Source organism: Capricornis sumatraensis, chromosome 19 (assembly GCF_032405125.1).
Source record: "Capricornis sumatraensis isolate serow.1 chromosome 19, serow.2, whole genome shotgun sequence".
Lineage (NCBI taxonomy): Eukaryota > Metazoa > Chordata > Mammalia > Artiodactyla > Bovidae > Capricornis > Capricornis sumatraensis.
This window is the reverse complement of record NC_091087.1, coordinates 11751525-11772114: the sequence shown is the minus strand read 5'-3', so window position 1 is coordinate 11772114 and position 20590 is coordinate 11751525. Positions and strand designations below refer to the sequence as shown.

Below are 20590 nucleotides of genomic sequence, written 5' to 3'. Positions count from 1 at the left end.
TAAGCTTTTTAGAAAGTTTATTATACAGCTATAGATAACTGGAACACATGGTTCCTTTGAAACAAAATAAGCAGTGGGCATATGCTAGATTCAGAGCACCATGAAAGTCACACTAAAAAGCCACAACTTAACTGCTATCTGCAAGTCAATTCTTATCCTATCAATACTGTACAATATTCTAATTTCACAAACACAGTTGATCAGCCAAAGTGAAAGTGATGGTAATATGATTCATCAACAAAGAAGAGCATCTTAAACATGCATCTCAGATTTGATTCTGGATTAAACTCCAAATTCTCAGAGACTTATTAATAATTTCAGTAATAAGAGCTGGCATTTACTGAGTCTTTACTATGTTCCAGACACTGTTCTAAGCTATTTAATATTTATTATCTCACTTAAGCCTCATGACAATCCTTACATTTTACAGATGAGAAACTGAAGCAGAGAAAATTGATCTGACCTGTACAAGATCACACAGGTAATGTTTGCAGCAAGGACTGACTTGCACCCATGAAATTCATCACTGCACTCTGCTGTTTCTCTCTAGAAAAAGTATCTAATCAAGACACCCAGTCCTGTGTTAAAGAATGCAGCTGGCTTCCACAGAGTGGCCAGTACCCTTTGAACTCTCTAACCAGTCTTCTGTGTGCTCTCCTCTCACAAGGAATCAGGCCTGCAACCTGGGTCTCCATCTCTTTCCCCTGGAACCTAGGACTTCCAACAACGCCAGTTTTTCTGTTGAGAGTATCTGAAACTCCTAGGCTAGCCCCAGACTACAGTTAGTTTTAAGCTGTTCTTTCCAAACCCTTAAAGTCTTCCTCACATTTTTCCTCTGGTTTCTGTCAATCGACACATGGGAAATTACACTTGCTGAAGGAAAGGCTGTCAGGAGAGACACAACATAAGTTCTACACTGCCAGCTCTTGGCTAAACAAAATCAACAGACTGAGCAAGAGCTAGTGGTCCATACCACTGTTAGGACCAGAGATCATGGAGAATGAAATCAGCATCAGTTTCCTCATATGTGAAGTGGAAATGATGACACTTATCTTTATGGTTTGCTGTATAGCTAGTGCCAAGATGTATTAAGGGCCTAATCCAATGCCTGGCATTCAATTAATGGTGGTTATAACTACTGCAATTTTAACACAGAATTGGCCTCTCTTTTAAAAAGCTGATAACTGACCAATGACATTTCACTGAATAACTGGAAAAGTTGTTAATCACAAAAAAGATCCATGTTCATGAGAGCAGACATAGAGTAAGAGATGCTCCCTTCCACTGGTCACACATCTTTTACCTTCCTTTGTAGCAAGCCTTTCACATTAGAAGGTGTGGTTTTAATTATCTATAAAAATGACCCCTTCACATTCTTCTGTCCAGCTAAACTTGGCACAAATAGCTGGAGATCAGTGTGAGAAAGAAAGGGCAATGCTCCAACCTGAACAACATGCAAGGCCACCTCAGCATAGCGACCAAAGGCATGCGCAGCCCCTTGTCTACTCACCAGAAGGGAAAAATAATGAGGCGACTGATCAAAAACACGGCGGAGAAGATGAAAAACAGGGCGTTACAGGTTTGCTTCCATCCGGCATAAGAAAACATCTTAGCAGACTGAGAAAATAGAAAGAAATTGCGTTCAGATAGGGTGATAGTCGTGTAAAATTAAATATCTATAAATTAAATTATATCTGGGATTTGCTTCAAAATCTTGGTGGGAGTTGGGTTATGGATAAAAAGTAGATGATATAAGATTGGCCACATTAATAACTATTAAAGCTGGATGGTGGGTCCATTGGGCCCATTATATTCTTTACCTTGTCATATGTTTGGAACCTTGCATAATACAATATTTAAAAAATTAGTTAGAATGACTGTAATATCACTCTTGTATTACATAAGCACTACAAATTAGCATAACTCCTTTTAGCATGTATGTTAGCTTGACAGTTATTGAAGTCCTCCATTTAACTGGGAGGAGAGCTAGACTGAAGAAAGGCTGGGATATGAGTGAAGCGCTGGGCTGGGCTGGGCATGCTGCAATCAAGGCAGCTACTTTCAGGCGGATGATACAGAGAGTGGAGTTAGGAGGCAGCCCTCAGGGCCCTATCCTGGTTGGAGCAGAGTTTCAAGCACTTAATTTTTCCTGCTTACTTCATGCTAGTCTGTAGTGTTCATATGATTTGTGTTGAGTAAAAAGAATTACAGAAAGTGCTGTTTAATGTGGTATTAATGTAATGAGGATTCTCTTCCATTATCCAGTGTAGCTCAAGGTTGAATGGGAAAGTGTCTGAAGTTGGGGGTGGAAGCTGGGCAGAAGTGTGGCTTAGGCCTGCCAGTTTTAGAACTGAAATCTCCCAGGAAAGTCAAGGTCCATCTAGAACAAGAGAAGTAGCTTATTACATTTCAGGAATGGTTTACACTGCATTTTCCATACTTTTCCCTACCTACCAAGGGGTAGGAATGTGATCAGACTATGGGGTTAGCAGAGGCCCAAAAGGAAGTAGCCTTCACTGCTGAAATGGAAGGCTGGCATGCCAGCGAGGCCCAACTTGGGTATGGGGAGAAAGCCAGAAGTTTACAGGGCATGGAATAGAGGGGGAGCTGTTTGAAGGGTTGGCAGCCAGGCCCGGCAGGAAGCTGGAGATATGCATAGATGTGAAGAGAGCCACTTGAGTTGGCAAAGTAGCACTTCTTTGCACCCATGCACATGCCACCTATCCTGGACTGTGCCAAGATGGATATCAGACAGTAACCTCTCTTCTTTGCAGTCAAGGTACTGTTAAAGTATTGGGTCCTGGATCCAAACTTAACATGTAGAAAAAGAGGATCATGAAGATACATGAAGAAGGCACAAGGCTGCTTATGAATAAAAACTGTAGATGCTGAAGCTGTTCTTCCTTGCAAACAAAGAACTAAGAAATGACCCAATAACTCTTTTGATTAACAGGAAAGATTAATAGTCTCCATCTTTAGGAAGGTCTAAACAGGTCACCTAGGGAACCTATGTCATATCAATGTCAGGGTAGGCAGGGACAGCACAGTGCTTATTCCCGGGGCAGTTGAACTAGAGAGCTAGAAGAACAGAGTAGCACAAAGTTTTAAAGTCATAGCCAATGTGGTCTTAATTTTCAGGAAGGGTTACTGAGATATGATTGGAGGAGGAGGTGATTATAACAGAAATGGCTATGTTCAGAGAGCAACACATGGAAGAACTGGCATAATCCTCCTTCTGCTAAGTCATTTGCTGCTCTGAAGCACATATAATAACCTTTACCCTTAGAACTGGATTTACATGTCTAATTATGGCTACATACAAGAAAACAAAATTCTGTACTTAGCCAATTTTAACAGTAGTCAGTTGCTTTGAAATGTCTTCAAATGACTTCTGGTTACATCTACAACAGGGTTTGGCAAATCACAATTCAGTCTAGGGATTAAAGCTGCTCAGCCCCTTGAGTTAAGAATGGTAAGAACAGTTTTCACATTTTTAAAGGAGTATAAAAGAAAAAGAAAAACAACAGAAAAACAAGAATATGTGACAAGAGATTGTATGAGGTCCACAAAACTAGATTTACTACCTGGCTTTTTGTGAAAAAGTTTGCTAAATCCAGCAAGGCTATGGTTTGTCCATTAGTCATGTATGGATGTGAGAGTTGGACTATAAAGAAAGCTGAGCACCAAAGAATTGATACTTTTGAACTGTGGTGTTGGAGAAGACTCTTGAGAGTCCCTTGGACTGCAAGGAGATCCAACCAGTCCATCCTAAAGGAAATGAGTACTGAATATTCATTGGAAAACTGATGTTGAAGCTGAAACTCCAATACTTTGGCCACCTGATGCGAAGGACTGACTCATCTGAAAAGACCCTGATGCTGGGAAAGATTGAAGGCAGGAGGAGAAGGGGACAACAGAGGATGAGATGGTTGGATGGCATCAACGACTCAATGGACATGAGTTTGAGTGGACTCCAGGAGCGAGTGATGGACAGTGAAGTCTGGTGTACTGCAGTCCGTGGGGTTGCAAAGAGTCAGATATGACTGAGCAACTGAACTGAACTGAAGTTGCTGAATCCTGATCTAGAAGAACAAGATCTTATTAAATTAAACTCTTCCATATCAACTTATATTTAATTATTAGCCCTTCAAGAGGTTATCCTGAATGCAAATATGTTAGTATCATTTCCCCCAGCTTAGGCTTCCCCTGTGGCTCAGCTGGTAAAGAATCACCTGCAATGTGGGAGACCTGGGTTCAATCCCTGGGTTGGGAAGATCCCCTGGAGAAGGGAAAGGCTACCCATGCCAGTATTCTGGCCTGGAGAATTCCATGGACTGTACAATCCATGAGATCACAAAGAGCTGGACCTGACTGAGCAACTTTCACTTTCATTATAAATGAGTATATGTAAATAATGAACAATGTGGCTCTAAGTATAGCAGGACCCACTGTCTCAGGGTAAACAGAACCAAGACACAACAGAAACACGTAGAGAAAACAATCCTAATTTTGCTTTGTTTCTTATATTTTGTATGGCTCAAGATTAGGAAGACTCTTGTTTTAAAGTCTCCTGCTCTGAAACATTGCTTCCTTAGAAAATAAATATCATTTAAATAAACATTAATTCTCATTCCGTAAAGCTGGAGGAGGAACCTGCAGGGCACTGCAAGCATTCAGTGCCTATTTAACTTTGGCTTACGTGAATATATGGGGCCAATCAGCTTTAAAAATCCACAATGCCATAGTCCAAGTTTTCCTTTTAAAAGATGAGAACTCATTTTTTCTTCAGATACCTCCGCTTACTTCCTAAGCTAATATCTGTGTGCAAGCTGCATAAATGGATTCCCACAAAATAACCCCTCTCTCTCGACTACCATGGAGAAAAACAATTAGAAACTAAAAACTGAAAGCTTTCCTTTCTTTGAGCTTGAAAGATCTGGGGACCTAGAGATATCCACAGACTTTAGGTATTTTCAGAACTGAGAGCTCTGCTAAATCACTCACAGAGAGTTCTTCCTTCCTGTAAAGAGTCACAGTTAACCCAGGACATGGTACTGTTATTAGTTTTTTAATGGCAAACATTTACCTCTAGCCAAATATCGGCCACATCATGTACAATCATCACGAGGGTCCCACTGCGAATATAATTAGCACACCAAGAGAAGCTCATCAAACTGACAGCAGCCAGGTGGTGGATGACAGTCGCTAGAAAATCCTACATAATGAGGGCAAACGGAGACCATTAAGTAAATGCAGCTATTTCCCAATCAGTTGAATAGATAATAACAATAATTTAAAAACTAACAACTTACATCTGTGTATTTTGAAATCTGTATAATGCTTTCACTTTCATTCTTAAACACAATTCTTATGAGAGTGATAGAACAAGTGTTATCCTCACTGATGAAGTTATTTAACTGTGAGATAACACTGAATAGTTGCCATCTAAGTCCTAATATCTGCTGTTCTTCCCACTGCCCTACACCAGATATATGTACACTTTACACACATACAAAAGACATATATATACATAAGCATATTCCTATGTACATTTACCTTTATTGTTAATTCCCTGCCTAATTCCAAGAGAGATGTAATAAAATTACACAACCATTAAAATAAGAGTTACTGCATATGAAATAAGTAACAAATAAAAGTAGAATAACTACATTAGTGAAATATTGAAGTATTTTGCTAATACTAAACAAAGCAACAAACAAAAATAAGCACTGGCTAGAATGCTGAGAAGTTGGAACCATTATACACTACTGGTAGGAACGTAAAACGGCATGGCTCCTTTGTTAAATAGTCTGACAATTCCCCTAAAGGTTATACATAGGACTACTATATAGTACAGCAGTTCCACCCCTTGGTATACATCTGAAAAAAATTAAAATGTATGTTCATGTAAAAATTTTCATATAAATGTTCACAGTAGCATTATTCATAAAAGCCAAAAAGGCAGAAACAACCCAGATATCTATCAATTGATAAACAGATAAACAAAATGTAGTATTTCCACATAATGGAATATTATTCATTAATAAAAAGGAATAAAGTACATGAATGAACTTTGAAAACATCATGCTAAGTGAAAGAAGCCAGATATTAGGTTGGTGCAAATGTAATTGAGGATTTTGTTAATTTTAAATCATTATAACTAGGCTCAAACACATCTTTATTAATCAAAAAAGGAAACATTACAATCAACACATTTTTGCCAGTGAAAAATAAGTTTGTTTATTCTTGCAGCATAAAAATCTGTGCTTCAATTTGTCAAACTGTTGGAAAGCATTTCCTGACTCCTGCTGGTTGTGGAAGCATTTTGCCTGCAAAAACTTGTTGAGATGCTTGAAGAAGTGGTAGTCAGTTGGCAAGAGGTCATAGAATACCATGGATGAGGCAAAACTTCATAACTGAACTTGTTAATCTTTTGAAGCGTTGGTTGTGTGACATTCAGTTTGGCCTTGTCATGGAGAAGTACTGGCCCCTTTCTGTTGACCAATGTCAGATGCAGGCATTGCAGTTTTTGATGCATCTCATTAGGTGGCTGAGCATACTTCTCAGATGTAATAGTTTTGTTCAGATTCAGAAAGCTGTAGATCAGACAGGCAGCAGACCACCAAACAGTGACCATAACTTCTTTTGGTGCAAGTTTGGCTTTGGGAAGTGATCTGGGGCTTCTTCTCAGTCCAGCCACTGAGCTGGTCATTTCTGGTTGTCATATAAAATCCACTTTTTATAACTTGTCACAAACTGATCAATAAATGGCTCATTAAAAAATTTTTTTTCAGTCAGTTCATAAGCATAATCCACTTATCAAGCTTTTTCACCTTTCCAATTCGTCTCAAATGCCAGAAGACCACAGAATGGTCGACACAGTTTTATCAGCAACTTCTCAAGTGTTGTAAGAGGATTACCTTCAATGATTGCTTTCAGTTGGTCTTTGTCATATTCCAATGGCCGGCCACTGTGCTCATGTTCAAGGCTCTCATCTCTTTTGCAAAACTTCTTTAACCACTGCTGCGCTGAAGGTTCGTTAGCAGTTTTCTGGGCCAAATGTGTCATTGATGTTGCGAGCTGTCTCTGCTGCTTTACGACCCATTTTGAACTCAAATAAGAAAAAAATGCTCAAATTTGCTTTTTGCCTAACATCCCTAGTCTAAAATATAAAATAGACAGCAAGTAATAAGTCATTAGCAAAAAAAATAGAGTAATGTGCATTAAAATGATGTATAATATTATCACAATTTATTTAAGAATGTATTCCAATATCAAATGGGAAAGTTCAACAATGCAAAACCACAATTACTTTTGCATCAACCTAATACAAAAAAACATATATTGTATGACTACATTTATATAAAATATCCAAAAGAGGCAAATGCATAGACACAAAAAGTAGGTTAGCAGCTGCCTGGGTCTGTAGAGATTAGAACTGAGGAGCAACCATTAAAGGGTACAGAATTTCTATCTGAGCTGATGGAAACAGAATTGACTGTAGTGATGATTGCAGAATCCTGTAAATATAATTTTAAAAAACCACTGTATTATGTATTTAGATAGAAGAGTTGTATGGTATGTCCATATCTTCATTAAAATGTTTTTCAGTTCAGTTCAGTAGCTCAGTCACGTCTGACTCTTTGTGACCCCATGAACTGCAGCACGTCAGGCTTCCCTATTCATCACCAACTCCCGGAGCTTGCACAAACTCATTTCTGTCGAGTTGGTGATGCCATCCAACCATCTCATCCTCTGTCGTCCCCTTCTCCTCTCGCCTTCAATCTTTCCTGGCATCAGGGTCTTTTTCGATAAGTCAGTTCTTTGCATTAGGTGGCCGAAGTATTGGAGTTTCAGCTTCAGCATCAGTCTTTCCATTGAATATTCAGGACTGATTTCCTTTAAGATTGACTGTTTGATCTCCATACAGTCCAAGAGACTCTTAAGAGTCTTCAACACCACAGTTCAAAAGCATCAATTCTTCGGCACTCAGCTTTCTTTATAGAAAGAAAGCTCGCATCCATACATGCCTACTGGAAAAAGCATAGCTTTGACTATATGCGACCTTTGTCAGCAAAGTAATGTCTCTGCTTTTTAATATGCTGCCTAGGTCGATCATAGCTTTTCTTGCAAGGAGCAAGTATCTTTTAATTTCATGGCTGCAGTCACCATCTGCAGTGATTTCAGAGCCCAAGAAAATAAAGTCTGTCACTGTTTCCATCATTTCCCCATCTATTTGCAATGAAATGATGCGACCAGATGCCATGATCTTAATTTTTTTGAATGTTGAGTTTTATGCCAGCTTTTTCAGTTTCCTTTTTCACTTTCATTATGAGGCTCTTTAGTTCCTCTTCACTTTCAGCCTTTAGAGTTGTATCATCTGCATGTCTGAGGTTATTGATATTTCTCCAGGCAATCTTGATTCCAGCTTGTGCTTCATCCAGCCTGACATTTCGTGTGATGTACTCTGCACAGAAGTTAAATAAGCAGGGTGACAATATACAGCCTTGACATACTCCTTTCCTGATTACAAACCAATCTGTTGTTCCATGTCTGTTTCTAACTGTTGCTTGACCTGCATACAGATTTCTCAGAAAGCAGGTAAGGTGGTCTGGTATTCCTCTCTCTTAAAGACTTTTCCAGTTTGTTGTGATCCACATAGTCAAAGGCTTCGGTGTAGTCAATAAAGCAGAAATAGATGTTTTTCTGGAACTCTCTTGCTTTTTTGATGATCCGATGGATGTTGGCAATTTGACCTCTGGTTCCTCTGCCTTTTCTAAAACCAGCTTGAACATCTGGAAGTTCCTGGTTCACATATTGCTGAAGCCTGGCTTGGAGAATTTTGAACATTACTTTGCTAGCATGTAAAATGAGTGCAATTGTGCAGTAGTTGGAACATTCTTTAGCATTGCCTTTCTTTGGGATTGGAATGAAAACTGACCTTTTCCAGTCCTGTGGCCACTGCTGAGTTTTCCAAATTTGCTGGCATATTGAGTGCAGCACTTTCACAGCATCATCTTTTAGGATTTCAAATAGTTCAACTGGAATTTCATCACCTCTACTAGCTTTGTTGGTAGTAATGCTTCAAAAGGCCCACTTGACTTTGCATTAAAAAAAAATTTTTTTTAATGCTTTTAAAAAAAACATAAAATTTCAGTTTCCTTGTAGCCAATGTAAAACTAATAATAAAATAACAATACCAGCCTAATTTATTGAGTACTTTCTATATACCATAAAGTGATTTATATGGATTACCTTGTTTAATCCTCACAACAACTGGAGGAGATAGAAACTATTTTTAACTCTATATATGAGGAGATTAAGTTTAGTGAATATAATCAACTAGCTTGAAATGTTAATGAGTGGTGAAGACGGGATCTACACTTAGACAGTGGACTTCAGAGCCTGTGCTTTACCCAATTCTTAACAGTTTTTTGTCTCTGAAAGTATGTATTTTTAAATATATGATGTATCAGTTCAGTTCAGTTCACTTCAGTCGCTCAGTTGTGTGTCCAACTCTTTGCGACCCCATGAATCACAGCACACCAGGCCTCCCTGTCCATCACCAGCTCCTGGAGTTCATTCAGACTCGCGTCCATCGAGTCAGTGATGCCATCCAGCCATCTCATCCTCTGTCATCCATTCTGCTCCTGCCCCCAATCCCTCCCAGCATCAAAGTCTTTTCCAATGATTCAACTCTTCGCATCAGGTGGCCAAAGTACTGGAGTTTCAGCTTTAGCATCATTCCTTCCAAAGAAATCCCAGGGTTGATCTCCTTGCAGTCCAAGGGACTCTCAAGAGTCTTCTCCAACACCACAGTTCAAAAGCATCAATTCTTTGGCACTCAGCCTTCTTCACAGTCCAACTCATACATGACTACTGGAAAAACCATAGCCTTGACTAAGACGGACCTTAGTCGGCAAAGTAATGTCTCTGCTTTTTAATATGCTGTCTAGGTGGGTCATAAATTTTCTTCCAAGGAGCAAGTGTCTTTTAATTTCATGGCTGCAATCACCATCTGCAGTGATTTTGGAGCCCCAAAAAATAGTCTGACAATGTTTCCACTGTTTCTCCATCTATTTCCCAAGAAGTGATGGGACTGGATGCCATGATCTTCCTTTTCTGAATGTTGAGCTTTATGCCAACTTTTTCACTCTCCTCTTTCACTTTATCAAGAGGCTTTTTAGCTCCTCTTCACTTTCTGCCATAAGGGTGGTGTCATCTGTATATCTGAGGTTATTGATATTTCTCCCGGCAATCTTGATTCCAGCTTGTGTTTCTTCCAGTCCAGCGTTTCTCATGATGTACTCTGCATAGAAGTTAAATAAGCAGGGTGACAATACACAGCCTTGACCTACACCTTTTCCTATTTGGAACCAGTCTGTTGTTCCATGTCCAGTTCTAACTGTTGCTTCCTGACCTGCATACAGGTTTCTCAAGAGGCAGGTCAGCTGGTTTGGTATTCCCATCTCTTTCAGAATTTTCCACAGCTTATTGTGATCCACACAGTCAAAGGCTTTGGCACAGTCAATAAAGCAGAAATAGATGTTTTTCTGGAACTCTCTTGCTTTTTCCATGATCCAGCAGATGTTGGCAATTTGATCTCTGGTTCCTCTGCCTTTTCTAAAACCAGCTTGAACATCTGGAAGTTCACGGTTCACATATTGCTGAAGTCTGGCTTGAAGAATTTTGAGGATTACTTTACTAGCATGTGAGATGAGTGCAATTGTGCGGTAGTTTGAGCATTCTTTGGTGGCATTGCCTTTCTTTGGGATTGGAATGAAAACTGACCTTTTCCAGTCCTGTGGCCACTGCTGAGTTTTCCAAATTTGCTGGCATATTGGGTGCAGCACTTTCACAGCATCATCTTTCAGGATTTGAAACAACTCAACTGGAATTCCATCACCTCCACTAGCTTTGTTTGTAGTGATGCTTTCTAAGGCCCACTTGACTTCACATTCCAGGATGTCTGGCTCTAGATGAGTGATCACACCATTGTGATTATCTGGGTCGTGAAGATCTTTTTTGTACAGTTCTTCCATGTATTCTTGCCACCTCTTCTTAATATCTTCTGCTTCTGTTAGATCCATACCATTTCTGTCCTTTATTGAGCCCATCTTTGCATGAAATGTTCCCTTGGTATCTCTAATTTTCTTGAAGAGATCTCTAGTCTTTCCCGTTCTGTTGTTTTCCTCTATTTCTCTGCACTGATCGCTGAAGAAGGCTTTCTTATCTCTTCTTGCTGTTCTTTGGAACTCTACATTCAGATGCTTATATCTTTTCTTTTCTCCTTGGCTTTTCGCTTCTCTTCTTTTCACAGCTATTTGTAAGGCTTACCTACAGTTAATTTTTTGAAAGGTGCTATGAACATGTAAATAATAAAGAGAAAGCAACTACTGAAAAAAATCAAAGTCTCAAAAGTGGGAAAAGGATGATTATGGGGTCATCCTACCTGAGTCTGTCTATTAATAGCTTCTAAATAATGATGATTTTCAAATCTATCCCTTGAGAAAATGCCTCAATTAAAACTTGATATATTCTTAGCCTAAACTAAGTTAATAATAATTAAACTATAGCGATCAAGTTTTTTCAAAAAGGAAATCATTTCAATCAGATATTTCACACTATGTTCTTATGGTTTATTCTGTAAGTTTCTTTTTAGATCTTCAGTTGAGTAGCTGACTGTGCCCTTTAGTGGTAGATAATGTACACCATCACTTAAACATCATTTAGTCAAGCCAGATTGGTTTTAGCTCCTTAATACGAATCCCACCTAATTTTATCATACGAATTTTGCTACAAACTGATCTTTTATAGAGAGCATAACATATAAAGTACATGCCAAGAGTATCTGTCATTTGACCTGTACTGCTAGTGTACACGAGGAAATCTGTGACTGCACTGAGAGTCTTATATGATTTTCTGTACCAGCAAACAGCAATCAGTAGCAACCAAACACTCCCTAAAAATACCTCACTTTGTGACCTCAGAGGATGTATTTAGCATGCCTGTGACTCCGTTTCCCTGCAAATAAAGCAAAGCTAATAGTGCCTGAAGCAGTATTTCCTAACAAGAATCTTGGATAAATTAAAGCAAAAAAAATGTTTTCAAAGTCACTGAATACATAAAAGAATAAAGTAGTCTGTAATCAACTAAAAGATACGGTTGTAGAATTAAAACTACTAGCACTTTTCTTCTTTGCTCTGAAGAACACAACATTCCCAAACCAAGAGAAAGAAACAGACATCATAAAGGAGAGTCCTTTTCTCATCAAACAAGAATGGAACTTCAAAGTTAAAGTTTTTATAATATTTCACTTTTACAAATACTGATCAAGTCACCAGAGAATGAACATATTTGCACTATTCTATGTGCTATAAAAGTAAAAAAAAACAAAAACCTATCAACTAGAACTAAGAACACAAAAAAATATAATTTAAAGATTAAGATTTGGGGAAGGGGGAATGAACATTTTTTTTTTAAATGGATAAAGCAGCTTTGTAAATAAGACACTTACTTACCTTCCTCTTGATATCAGAGCCAAGGCTAAATAAGAGAGACCAATAAAAACTCATCTCCAAAATGTAGTACCAGTATTGGGATGGCAGCAAGGGCTGAGGAAAACAAGAGTATTCACTACTTTAATGCCACCATATAAACAACTCATTTTAAGGATTAAAAACATTGTTTATACCTATTTGGCTATACAGTCCATGGAATTCTCCAGGCCAGAATGCTGGAGTGGTTAGCCTTTCTTTTCTCCAGAGGATCTTCCCAACCCAGAGAACCCAGTTCTCCCACATTGCAGGGGGATTCTCAGCTGGATTCTGATACCACCTGAGCCACCAGGGAAGCTTATATACCACAAATTTCTCTCAAATAATAATGGTTTACATTTCAACTTCTGAAAAGGAATTAGAGACAATATTTTGAGGCATTTTCTTTCTAAAAAGGGAGACAAGAATTCCAAAATCAAGTTAAATATTTTGTTTAAAATTTAATAAAACTACAACAGGTGTAACTGCATTCTTTTAGCTGGTTGAGAGTTAAATTAGGTGGAAAAGTTGTTTTGCTGGCTCAACAAAATTGTTTTCTGTTTATTGAAAGGGAAAGGGAAGTCGCTCAGTCGTGTCCGACTCTTCGCAACCCCATGGACTGCAGCCTACCAGGCTCCTCCGTCCATGGGATTTTCCAGGAAAGAGTACTGGAGTGGAGTGCCAGTACTACTCAAATCTGATGTCATAACCTCTTTTCTGGTGACAAGCTGGTGACCCAAATTGGCCCATTCTCAAATGGGACAGTAGTAAAATATATACAATTATTTAGGTAGTCTAAAATGGTCTCCTAAAAAACAGAATGAAATTCCTATAGCTAGAGTTTTCTTTAAAGTAAGGGGTGCTGTGCTTCTTTTAGATAAGCTGAGACATTATATTACTTGGTGTGATGGGTTGTAACATTAATGCCCTCAATGAATCTCACCTCATATTCATGTCCTGGTATAGTCGGCTCCAACATGACCAGGAATTTGAATTCCAGGCATTGGTCAAGGGGACATAGCAAATATGATGCAATCAGAGACCTCATAAGCACCAAGTAAGAAACTTGAGGTTAAAGCTTCTGACTGTGTGGATCATAACAAACTGCAGAAAGCTCTTAAAGAGATGGGAATGCCAGACCATCTTACCTGACTCCTGAGAAACCTGTATGCAGGTCAAGAACAGTTAGAAACCTTGTATGGAACAACTGATTGGTTCAAGATTTAGAAAGGAGTACAACAGGGATGTCTGTTGTCACCCCGTTTGCTTAACCTATATGCTGAGCCCATCATGAGAAATGCTGGGCTGGATAAGTTACAAACTGGAATTAGGTAGGTGGGAGAAACATCAACAATCTCAGACATGTGTATGATACTACTCTAATGGCAGAAAGTGAAGAGAAATTAAAGAGCCTCTTGATGAGGATGAAGGAGGAGAGTGAAAGAACCAGCTTAAAACTAAATATTAAAAAAACAAAGATCATGGCATCCGGCACAATTACTTCATGGCAAATAGAAGGGGAAAAGGTGGAAATAGTGACAGATTTCCTCTTCTTGGGCTCTAAAATCACTGAGAATGGTGACTACAGCCATGAAAACAGAAGACAATTGCTTCTTTGCAGGAAAGTTATGAGAAACCTAGACAGTGTGTTGAAAAGCAGAGACATTATTCTGCTGTCAAAAGTCCATGTGGTCAATGCTATGGTCTTCCCAGTGGTCATATATGGTTTTGAGAACTTGACCATACAAAAGACAGAGTGCCAAAGAATCGATGCCTTTAAACTCTAGTGCTAGAGAAGACTCCTGAAAATCCCTTGGACAGGAAGGAGACCAAACCAGTCAATCTTAAGGAAAATCAACCCTGAATATTCATTGGAAGAACTGATGCTGAAACATTCAGTATTTTGGTCATCTAATACAAACAGCCGACTCATTGGAAAAGACCCTGTTGCTGGGGAAGACTGAGGGCAGAAGGAGAAGAGGGTGTCAGAGGATGAGATGGCTGGATGGCATCACCAACACAATGGACATGAACTTGGGCAAACTTTGGGAGATGGTGAGGGACAGGGAGACCTGGTGTGCTGCAGTGCAAGAGGTCTCAAAACATCGGACACGACTGGGCAACTGAACAACAAGAAACCTGAGCTACCCTACTGGAGGCCACAAAGTAGAGAATCAAGATGTCCACTGACAAAAATACGAATGAGGGTACATGTGCTATCCCCTAACCAGCCTGTGAACTAACTGAAAATACATGAATTAACTCAGTTAACACCACATGGAAAAGAACTGCTTGGCTGCACCTAGCCCAAATTGCTAATCCATATCATAAGCAAATACATGGTTGTTGTTTTAAAGTACTAAGTTTTGGTGATGATTTATTATGCATCAGCATAAACTGACACACCTGAGAAGTGAAGAGTAAGGCTAATACATTAAATGGAATAGATTTCTGATCAACTCATCATCCTTGATAAGGCCATAAAAGAAAGAAAACTTCTGCTTTCTTCTATGACAAACAAGTCTGTATGTGACTAACCCTTCTAGTGAGAACTACTTTAAAAATATGGGAAAGTACAGATAATATCTGTTTGAAGGTACCAAGGAACAACCAAAGCATCTTGAAGCATTCCATGGAGCCAAGATTTCAAAGACAAGAAAAATGAATTAAATGAAATCTTTTATTTCTAGTGCATCCTTAATTCAAGAAGTACTACAGACCCCACACAGGATAACTTCAAAGAAAACCACACCTATGTATAACATAAAGTCCGTGTTTGCTGATTTACAAGCACTACAGAGCCCAGAGACTCTATACACTCTATATTCTCTGAGGTATAAACATTCCTTTATCTTAAAAATATAGTGAAGAGAAAATATCTAGATATTCAAACACAATGTTATTTCAAACATAGAAAATGTGCAATTGAAACAAATGAAAGAGAGTTTCTAGAAAACAGCAGCTCAGATTTCTAAGTAGAAGTTAAGTAGGACTTTTGGCAATCTCATAGTGCAAGGAAGCAAACTAAGCAAACTGATGTTCAGGGCCAGCCAAGGGAAAGGAGTCCTTGTAAATACTATAACCTTTTATTTAAAACCACTTTAAGAGAATGCCCTAGAAATACAGATGAGTTATAAATATATCTGCATTACAAGGACTGGAATTCACATAAAATCACTTCAAAACATATAAAACTTAAGATGATCTGTCTCAACTCTAACTGCTTAAAATAAGTCCACTCAGGAGGTAGATAATATCATTCCTAAGTATAATTTTTTCTATCATTCAACCAAAAGTTATCAAACAAAAGGAAACAGGGATAAGAAAAAAAACAGGTGATCAAGATATTGGATTTATCAGGCTATGACTTTAAAATGACTTTTAAAATTAACTAGGTTTTTAAGGTTATTTTTAAAAATTAGTGAGAATTTTTTAAAATATAAGTTTATTTATTTTAATTGGTGGTTAATTACTTTATAATATTGTATTGGTTTTGCCATACATCAACATGAATCTGCCACGGGTATACATGTGTTCCCCATCCTGAACCCCCTCCCTCCTCCCTCCCCGTACCATCCCTCTGGGTCATCCCAGTGCACCAGCCCCAAGCATCCAGTATCATACATTGAACCTGGACTGGCGATTTGTTTCATATATGATATTATACATGTTTCAATGCCATTCTCCCAGATCATCCCACCCTCTCCCTCTCCCACAGAGTCCAAAAGACTGTTCTTACATCTGTGTCTCTTTTGCTGTCTTGCAAACAGCATTTTTATATGAGAACTGGAATCCATGAAAAAGAATTAAGTGAAAATTTGAGAACTGAGAAATACCATAACGAAAATTGAGAACTCAAAGGATGTGCTTCAGAGCAGATCAGACACTGCTGAAACATGTACTAGTGATCTGGAGGATATGAAGTAGAAAATATTCAGAGCTTGAAGTGTCTCAGATTTTACCCTACTTGCAAGTTATCTTGCCACAGTTTCATGAATGCTGGTAGGATATATGAGACTCCTGAGTCAGAGATAAAGGATAGTTTACTGTTCACAGTACTATAGTTGCCAGAATAACAATATTTGGGCCAGTTCTCCCATTCCAATTCCCATGGCTAAACAAAAGGGTTAGTTCATGCAAAGATGGACACAATAAAGGACAGAAATGGTATGGACCTAACAGAAGGATAAGATATTAAGAAGAGGTGGTAAGAATACACAGAACTATACAAAAAACATCTTCAAAACCCAGATAACAACGATGGTGTGATCACTCACCTAGAATCAGACATCCTGGAATGCGAAGTCACAAGTGGGCCTTAGGAAACATCACTACGAACAAATCTACTGGAAATGATGGAATTCCAGTTGAACTATTTCAAATCCGAAAAGATGATGCTGTGAAAGTGCTGTACTCAACATGCCAGCAAATTTGGAAAACTCAGCAGTGGCCACAGGACTAGAAAAGGTCAGTTTTCATTCCAACCCCAAAGAAAGGCAATGCCAAAGAATGTTCCAACTACTGTACAATTGTACTCTCTCACACACTAGCAAAATAATATTCAAAATTCTCCAAGCCAGGCTTCAACTGTACACGAACTGAGAACTTCCAGATGTTCAAGTTGCATTTAGAAAAGGCAGAGGAACCAGAGATCAAATTGCCAACACCCACTGGATCATCAAAAGAGCAAGAGAGTTCCAGAAAAACATCTACTTCTGCTTTATAGACTCTGCCAAAGCCTCTGACTGTGTGGATCACAACAAATTGGAAAATTCATGAAGAGATGGGAATACCAGACCATCTGACCTGCCTCTTGAAAAATCTGTATGCAGGTCAAGAAGCAACAGTTAGAACTGGGCATGGAATAAGACTGGTTCCAAATTGGGAAAGGAGTATATCATCAAGGCTGTATATTGTCACCCTGCTTATTTAACTTCTATGCAGAGCACATCATGTGAAATGTCAGGCTGGATGAAGTCCAGCTGGAATCAAGATTGCCAGGAGAAATATCAATAACCTCAGATATGCAGATGACACCACCCTTACAGTACAAAGTAAAGACGAACCAAAGAGCCTCTTGATGAAAGTCAAAGAGGAGAGTCAAAAAGTTGGCTTAAAGCTCAACATTCAGAAAACTAAGATCATGGCATCCAGTCCAATCATTTCATGGCAAATAGATGGAGAAACAATGGAAACAGTGACAGACTATCTTGGGGGCTCCAAAATCACTGGAGATGGTGACTGCAGCCATGAAATTAAAAGACGCTTACTCCTTGGAAGAAAAGCTATGATCAACCTAGAGAGCATATTAAAAAGCAGAGACATTACTTTGCCAATAAAGGTCCATCTAGTCAAAGCTATGTTTTTCCAGTAGTCATGTATGGATGTGAGAGCTGGACTATAAAGAAAGCTGAGTGCCGAAGAATTGATGCTTTTGAACTGTAGTGTTGGAGAAGACTCTTGATAGTCCTTTGGACTGCAAGGAGATCCAACGAGTCTATCCTAAAGGAAATCAGTCCTGAATATTCATTGGAAGGATTGATGCTGAAGCTGAAGCCCCCAATACTTTGGCTACCTGATGTGAAGAACTGACTCACTAGAAAAGACCCTGATGCTGGGAAAGATTGAAGGTGGGAGGACAAGGGGACAACAGAGGATGAGATGGTTGGATGGCATCACTGACTTGATGCACATGAATTTGAGTAAACTCCGGAAGTTGGTGATGGACAAGGAGGCCTGGTGTGCTGCAGTCCATGGGGCTGCAAAGAGTCGGACACAACTGAGTAACTCAACTGAACTGACATTTGCACATGCAGTGGGTTTTGTTACCACAGAGAAACCCTGAAATAGGGAACCTAATATCTTTCATAATGAACAATAACATGTATATCTGTTGTTCCAGTGGAGAGACTGCATCCACCTTCCAAGCTTGTTTGCCATACAAACATCCTTCAAAAGACAATACAGAACAAAAGTTAGCCTGCGTTTCACTTCATACGACATGCAGAAATGCAAGAGATCTCTGGAGAACTGCGTTCCTATAGACTGAAGCAGTGAGTCAGAGGATAGAAAATATGAGAAAAAGTATGTAAGAGATTTGGGACCTAGTGTAAAAGTCTAGCATATTAGCTCACTTGTAAATTGAAATTCCAGAAAGAGAGGAGAGAGAAAAAAGAAGAGAAGCAACAGCTAAGAATTTTTCAAAATGGATTTAAGACATCAAGCTACATATTCAAGAATTACTATGGACAATAAGCAGGATAAATTCAAAGAAGATGACATTTATGCCTAACACAATCATACTGCTGAAAGACAAATACAAAATGTTTAAAACAGAGGAATAAAAAGGCATCATTCAAAGAAGCAAAAATAAAACGGACAACCGAATTAAAGAAACTGAAGGGATCCAGAAAACAATGGAATGACATTTTTAAAGTGCTCCAAGAAAATAACTAGTAACCTAGAATTCTATGCTCAGCAAAACTCCTTTTAAAAAATAGGGTAAAATGATGACATTTCCAGACAAGCAAACCAAAGGGGCTTCTTCAGCCATAAGGATAATAATGCCAGATGAAAGTGTGGAAATGCAAGATGCCAAATAATATCAAGGAAAGGGCAAACTGACATTTACAAATCAATTATAGTAGTGACTTGTAGGCTTTTAAATATTTGAAGGAGGAGATAGGCATAGTCTGATGACCTTTCACTGACTGGAAAGAGATAAGAGCATTAATTTGTATCAGACTCTAAGAATTGAAGAATGCAAAAGGTAATCTCTTGGAAAACTACTGAAAGAATGTGTGCATGCATGCTAAGTCACTTCAGTCGTGTCTGACTTTTTCAGACCCTATGGACTATAGTCTGCCAGGCTCCTCTGTCCATGGTAAGAATGGTTCAGGCAAGAATACTGGAGTAGGTTGCCAGGTAACCAGGGGAATCGTCCTAACCCAGAGATTGAACCCATGTCTCTAATCTCCTTCACTGACAGGCAGGTTCTTTACCACCAGTGCCTGTATAACTGAAAAGCTAATATTAGGGAAGAAACAGAGTAATAATTTTAAAAACTTCACTGTCCTATAAAAAAGTGATGAGAGTATTATTTTAAAAAGGAAATGTATCCAGTGCTACAAGTAGAAAATAAATAGTAAGATGGTAAATTTAAACTCAAATAGATAATTACATTAACCATAAGCAAAGTAAAGGAATGAGACAAGTGATGGGTAAATAACGAACAAGAATGAGTAAGCTCCAGTAGACAAAGCGCCATGGACTGCATGAAAGTGGACACAGAGCAGGAAAGGACTCAGACCTAACTCAGGGGGCAAGCTGCTGAGGAGGGGAGCGACTACATCAGGGGACTTACCTGTCTGGGATAGCCATTCCAAACTTCCCACAGGTCATAGACCCAAGGTTTCTGAAAAAGCAAGGAACCAAGAGAAACTGTTCAGAGTCAAGGGCTGATTTCAGCAGAAACCTAAGCCCTTCCTGATGTCTCTGACAGGGAGGAAACATGCACAGTAAGATACTTTCATCACATTCCCCCTCCTCCAGCATTATCTCCCTTCTTCCACAGGTATTTCTACTTGTTCTTATATAATACCTCTGTGACATGCAAGAGTTCTATTGAGTCTGGGATCGATAATAGTCCTGATTCTCAAAGGAAATTATTTATTTCAAACAAGTGCCTCTTCTAATGAAATTGTTTCTGGGCCAATTAGATTACTGCTTCTGTAGCAATAAAAAATCTTGAAATATTCATAGCAATAAAATATCTGAAGCGAAAACTTAAAAGAATCTTTAGAGACATCTCCAAAAGCTAGTTATCTTTTTTTCTGTTAACAATTTACTATTAATTTTATACATCACTTAATGAGATAATCATTTAATAATTATTTTAACAGACAATGCAAAGGGAATATGATATGGAGAGATTTGATTTCTGATGGGCAAGTAATGAAAGTCTTCATAAACAAGTGATTAGAGTGAGTAGAGGTTTAAAAGCTGGCTATCTTATTGAAAGTATATCTCAAGGGATTCATAGGCAGGAATTTTTT

At 38.7% G+C, this 20590-nt stretch overlaps 1 protein-coding gene across 1 annotated transcript in view; it reads right to left on the bottom strand.

Annotated features, from left to right (window-relative positions):
- The window catches only part of CERS3 (ceramide synthase 3), a 134570-nt gene that overhangs the window by 75275 nt on the left and 38705 nt on the right, over positions 1–20590 (bottom strand). Inside the window, exons 5-8 of the mRNA XM_068991540.1 lie at positions 19900–19950; positions 12522–12614; positions 5087–5215; positions 1511–1617 (exon numbers count right to left, since the gene is read on the bottom strand). Of these exons, the coding sequence (XP_068847641.1) occupies positions 1511–1617; positions 5087–5215; positions 12522–12614; positions 19900–19950 (380 nt within the window). The remainder of the gene's footprint in view (positions 1–1510; positions 1618–5086; positions 5216–12521; positions 12615–19899; positions 19951–20590) is intronic.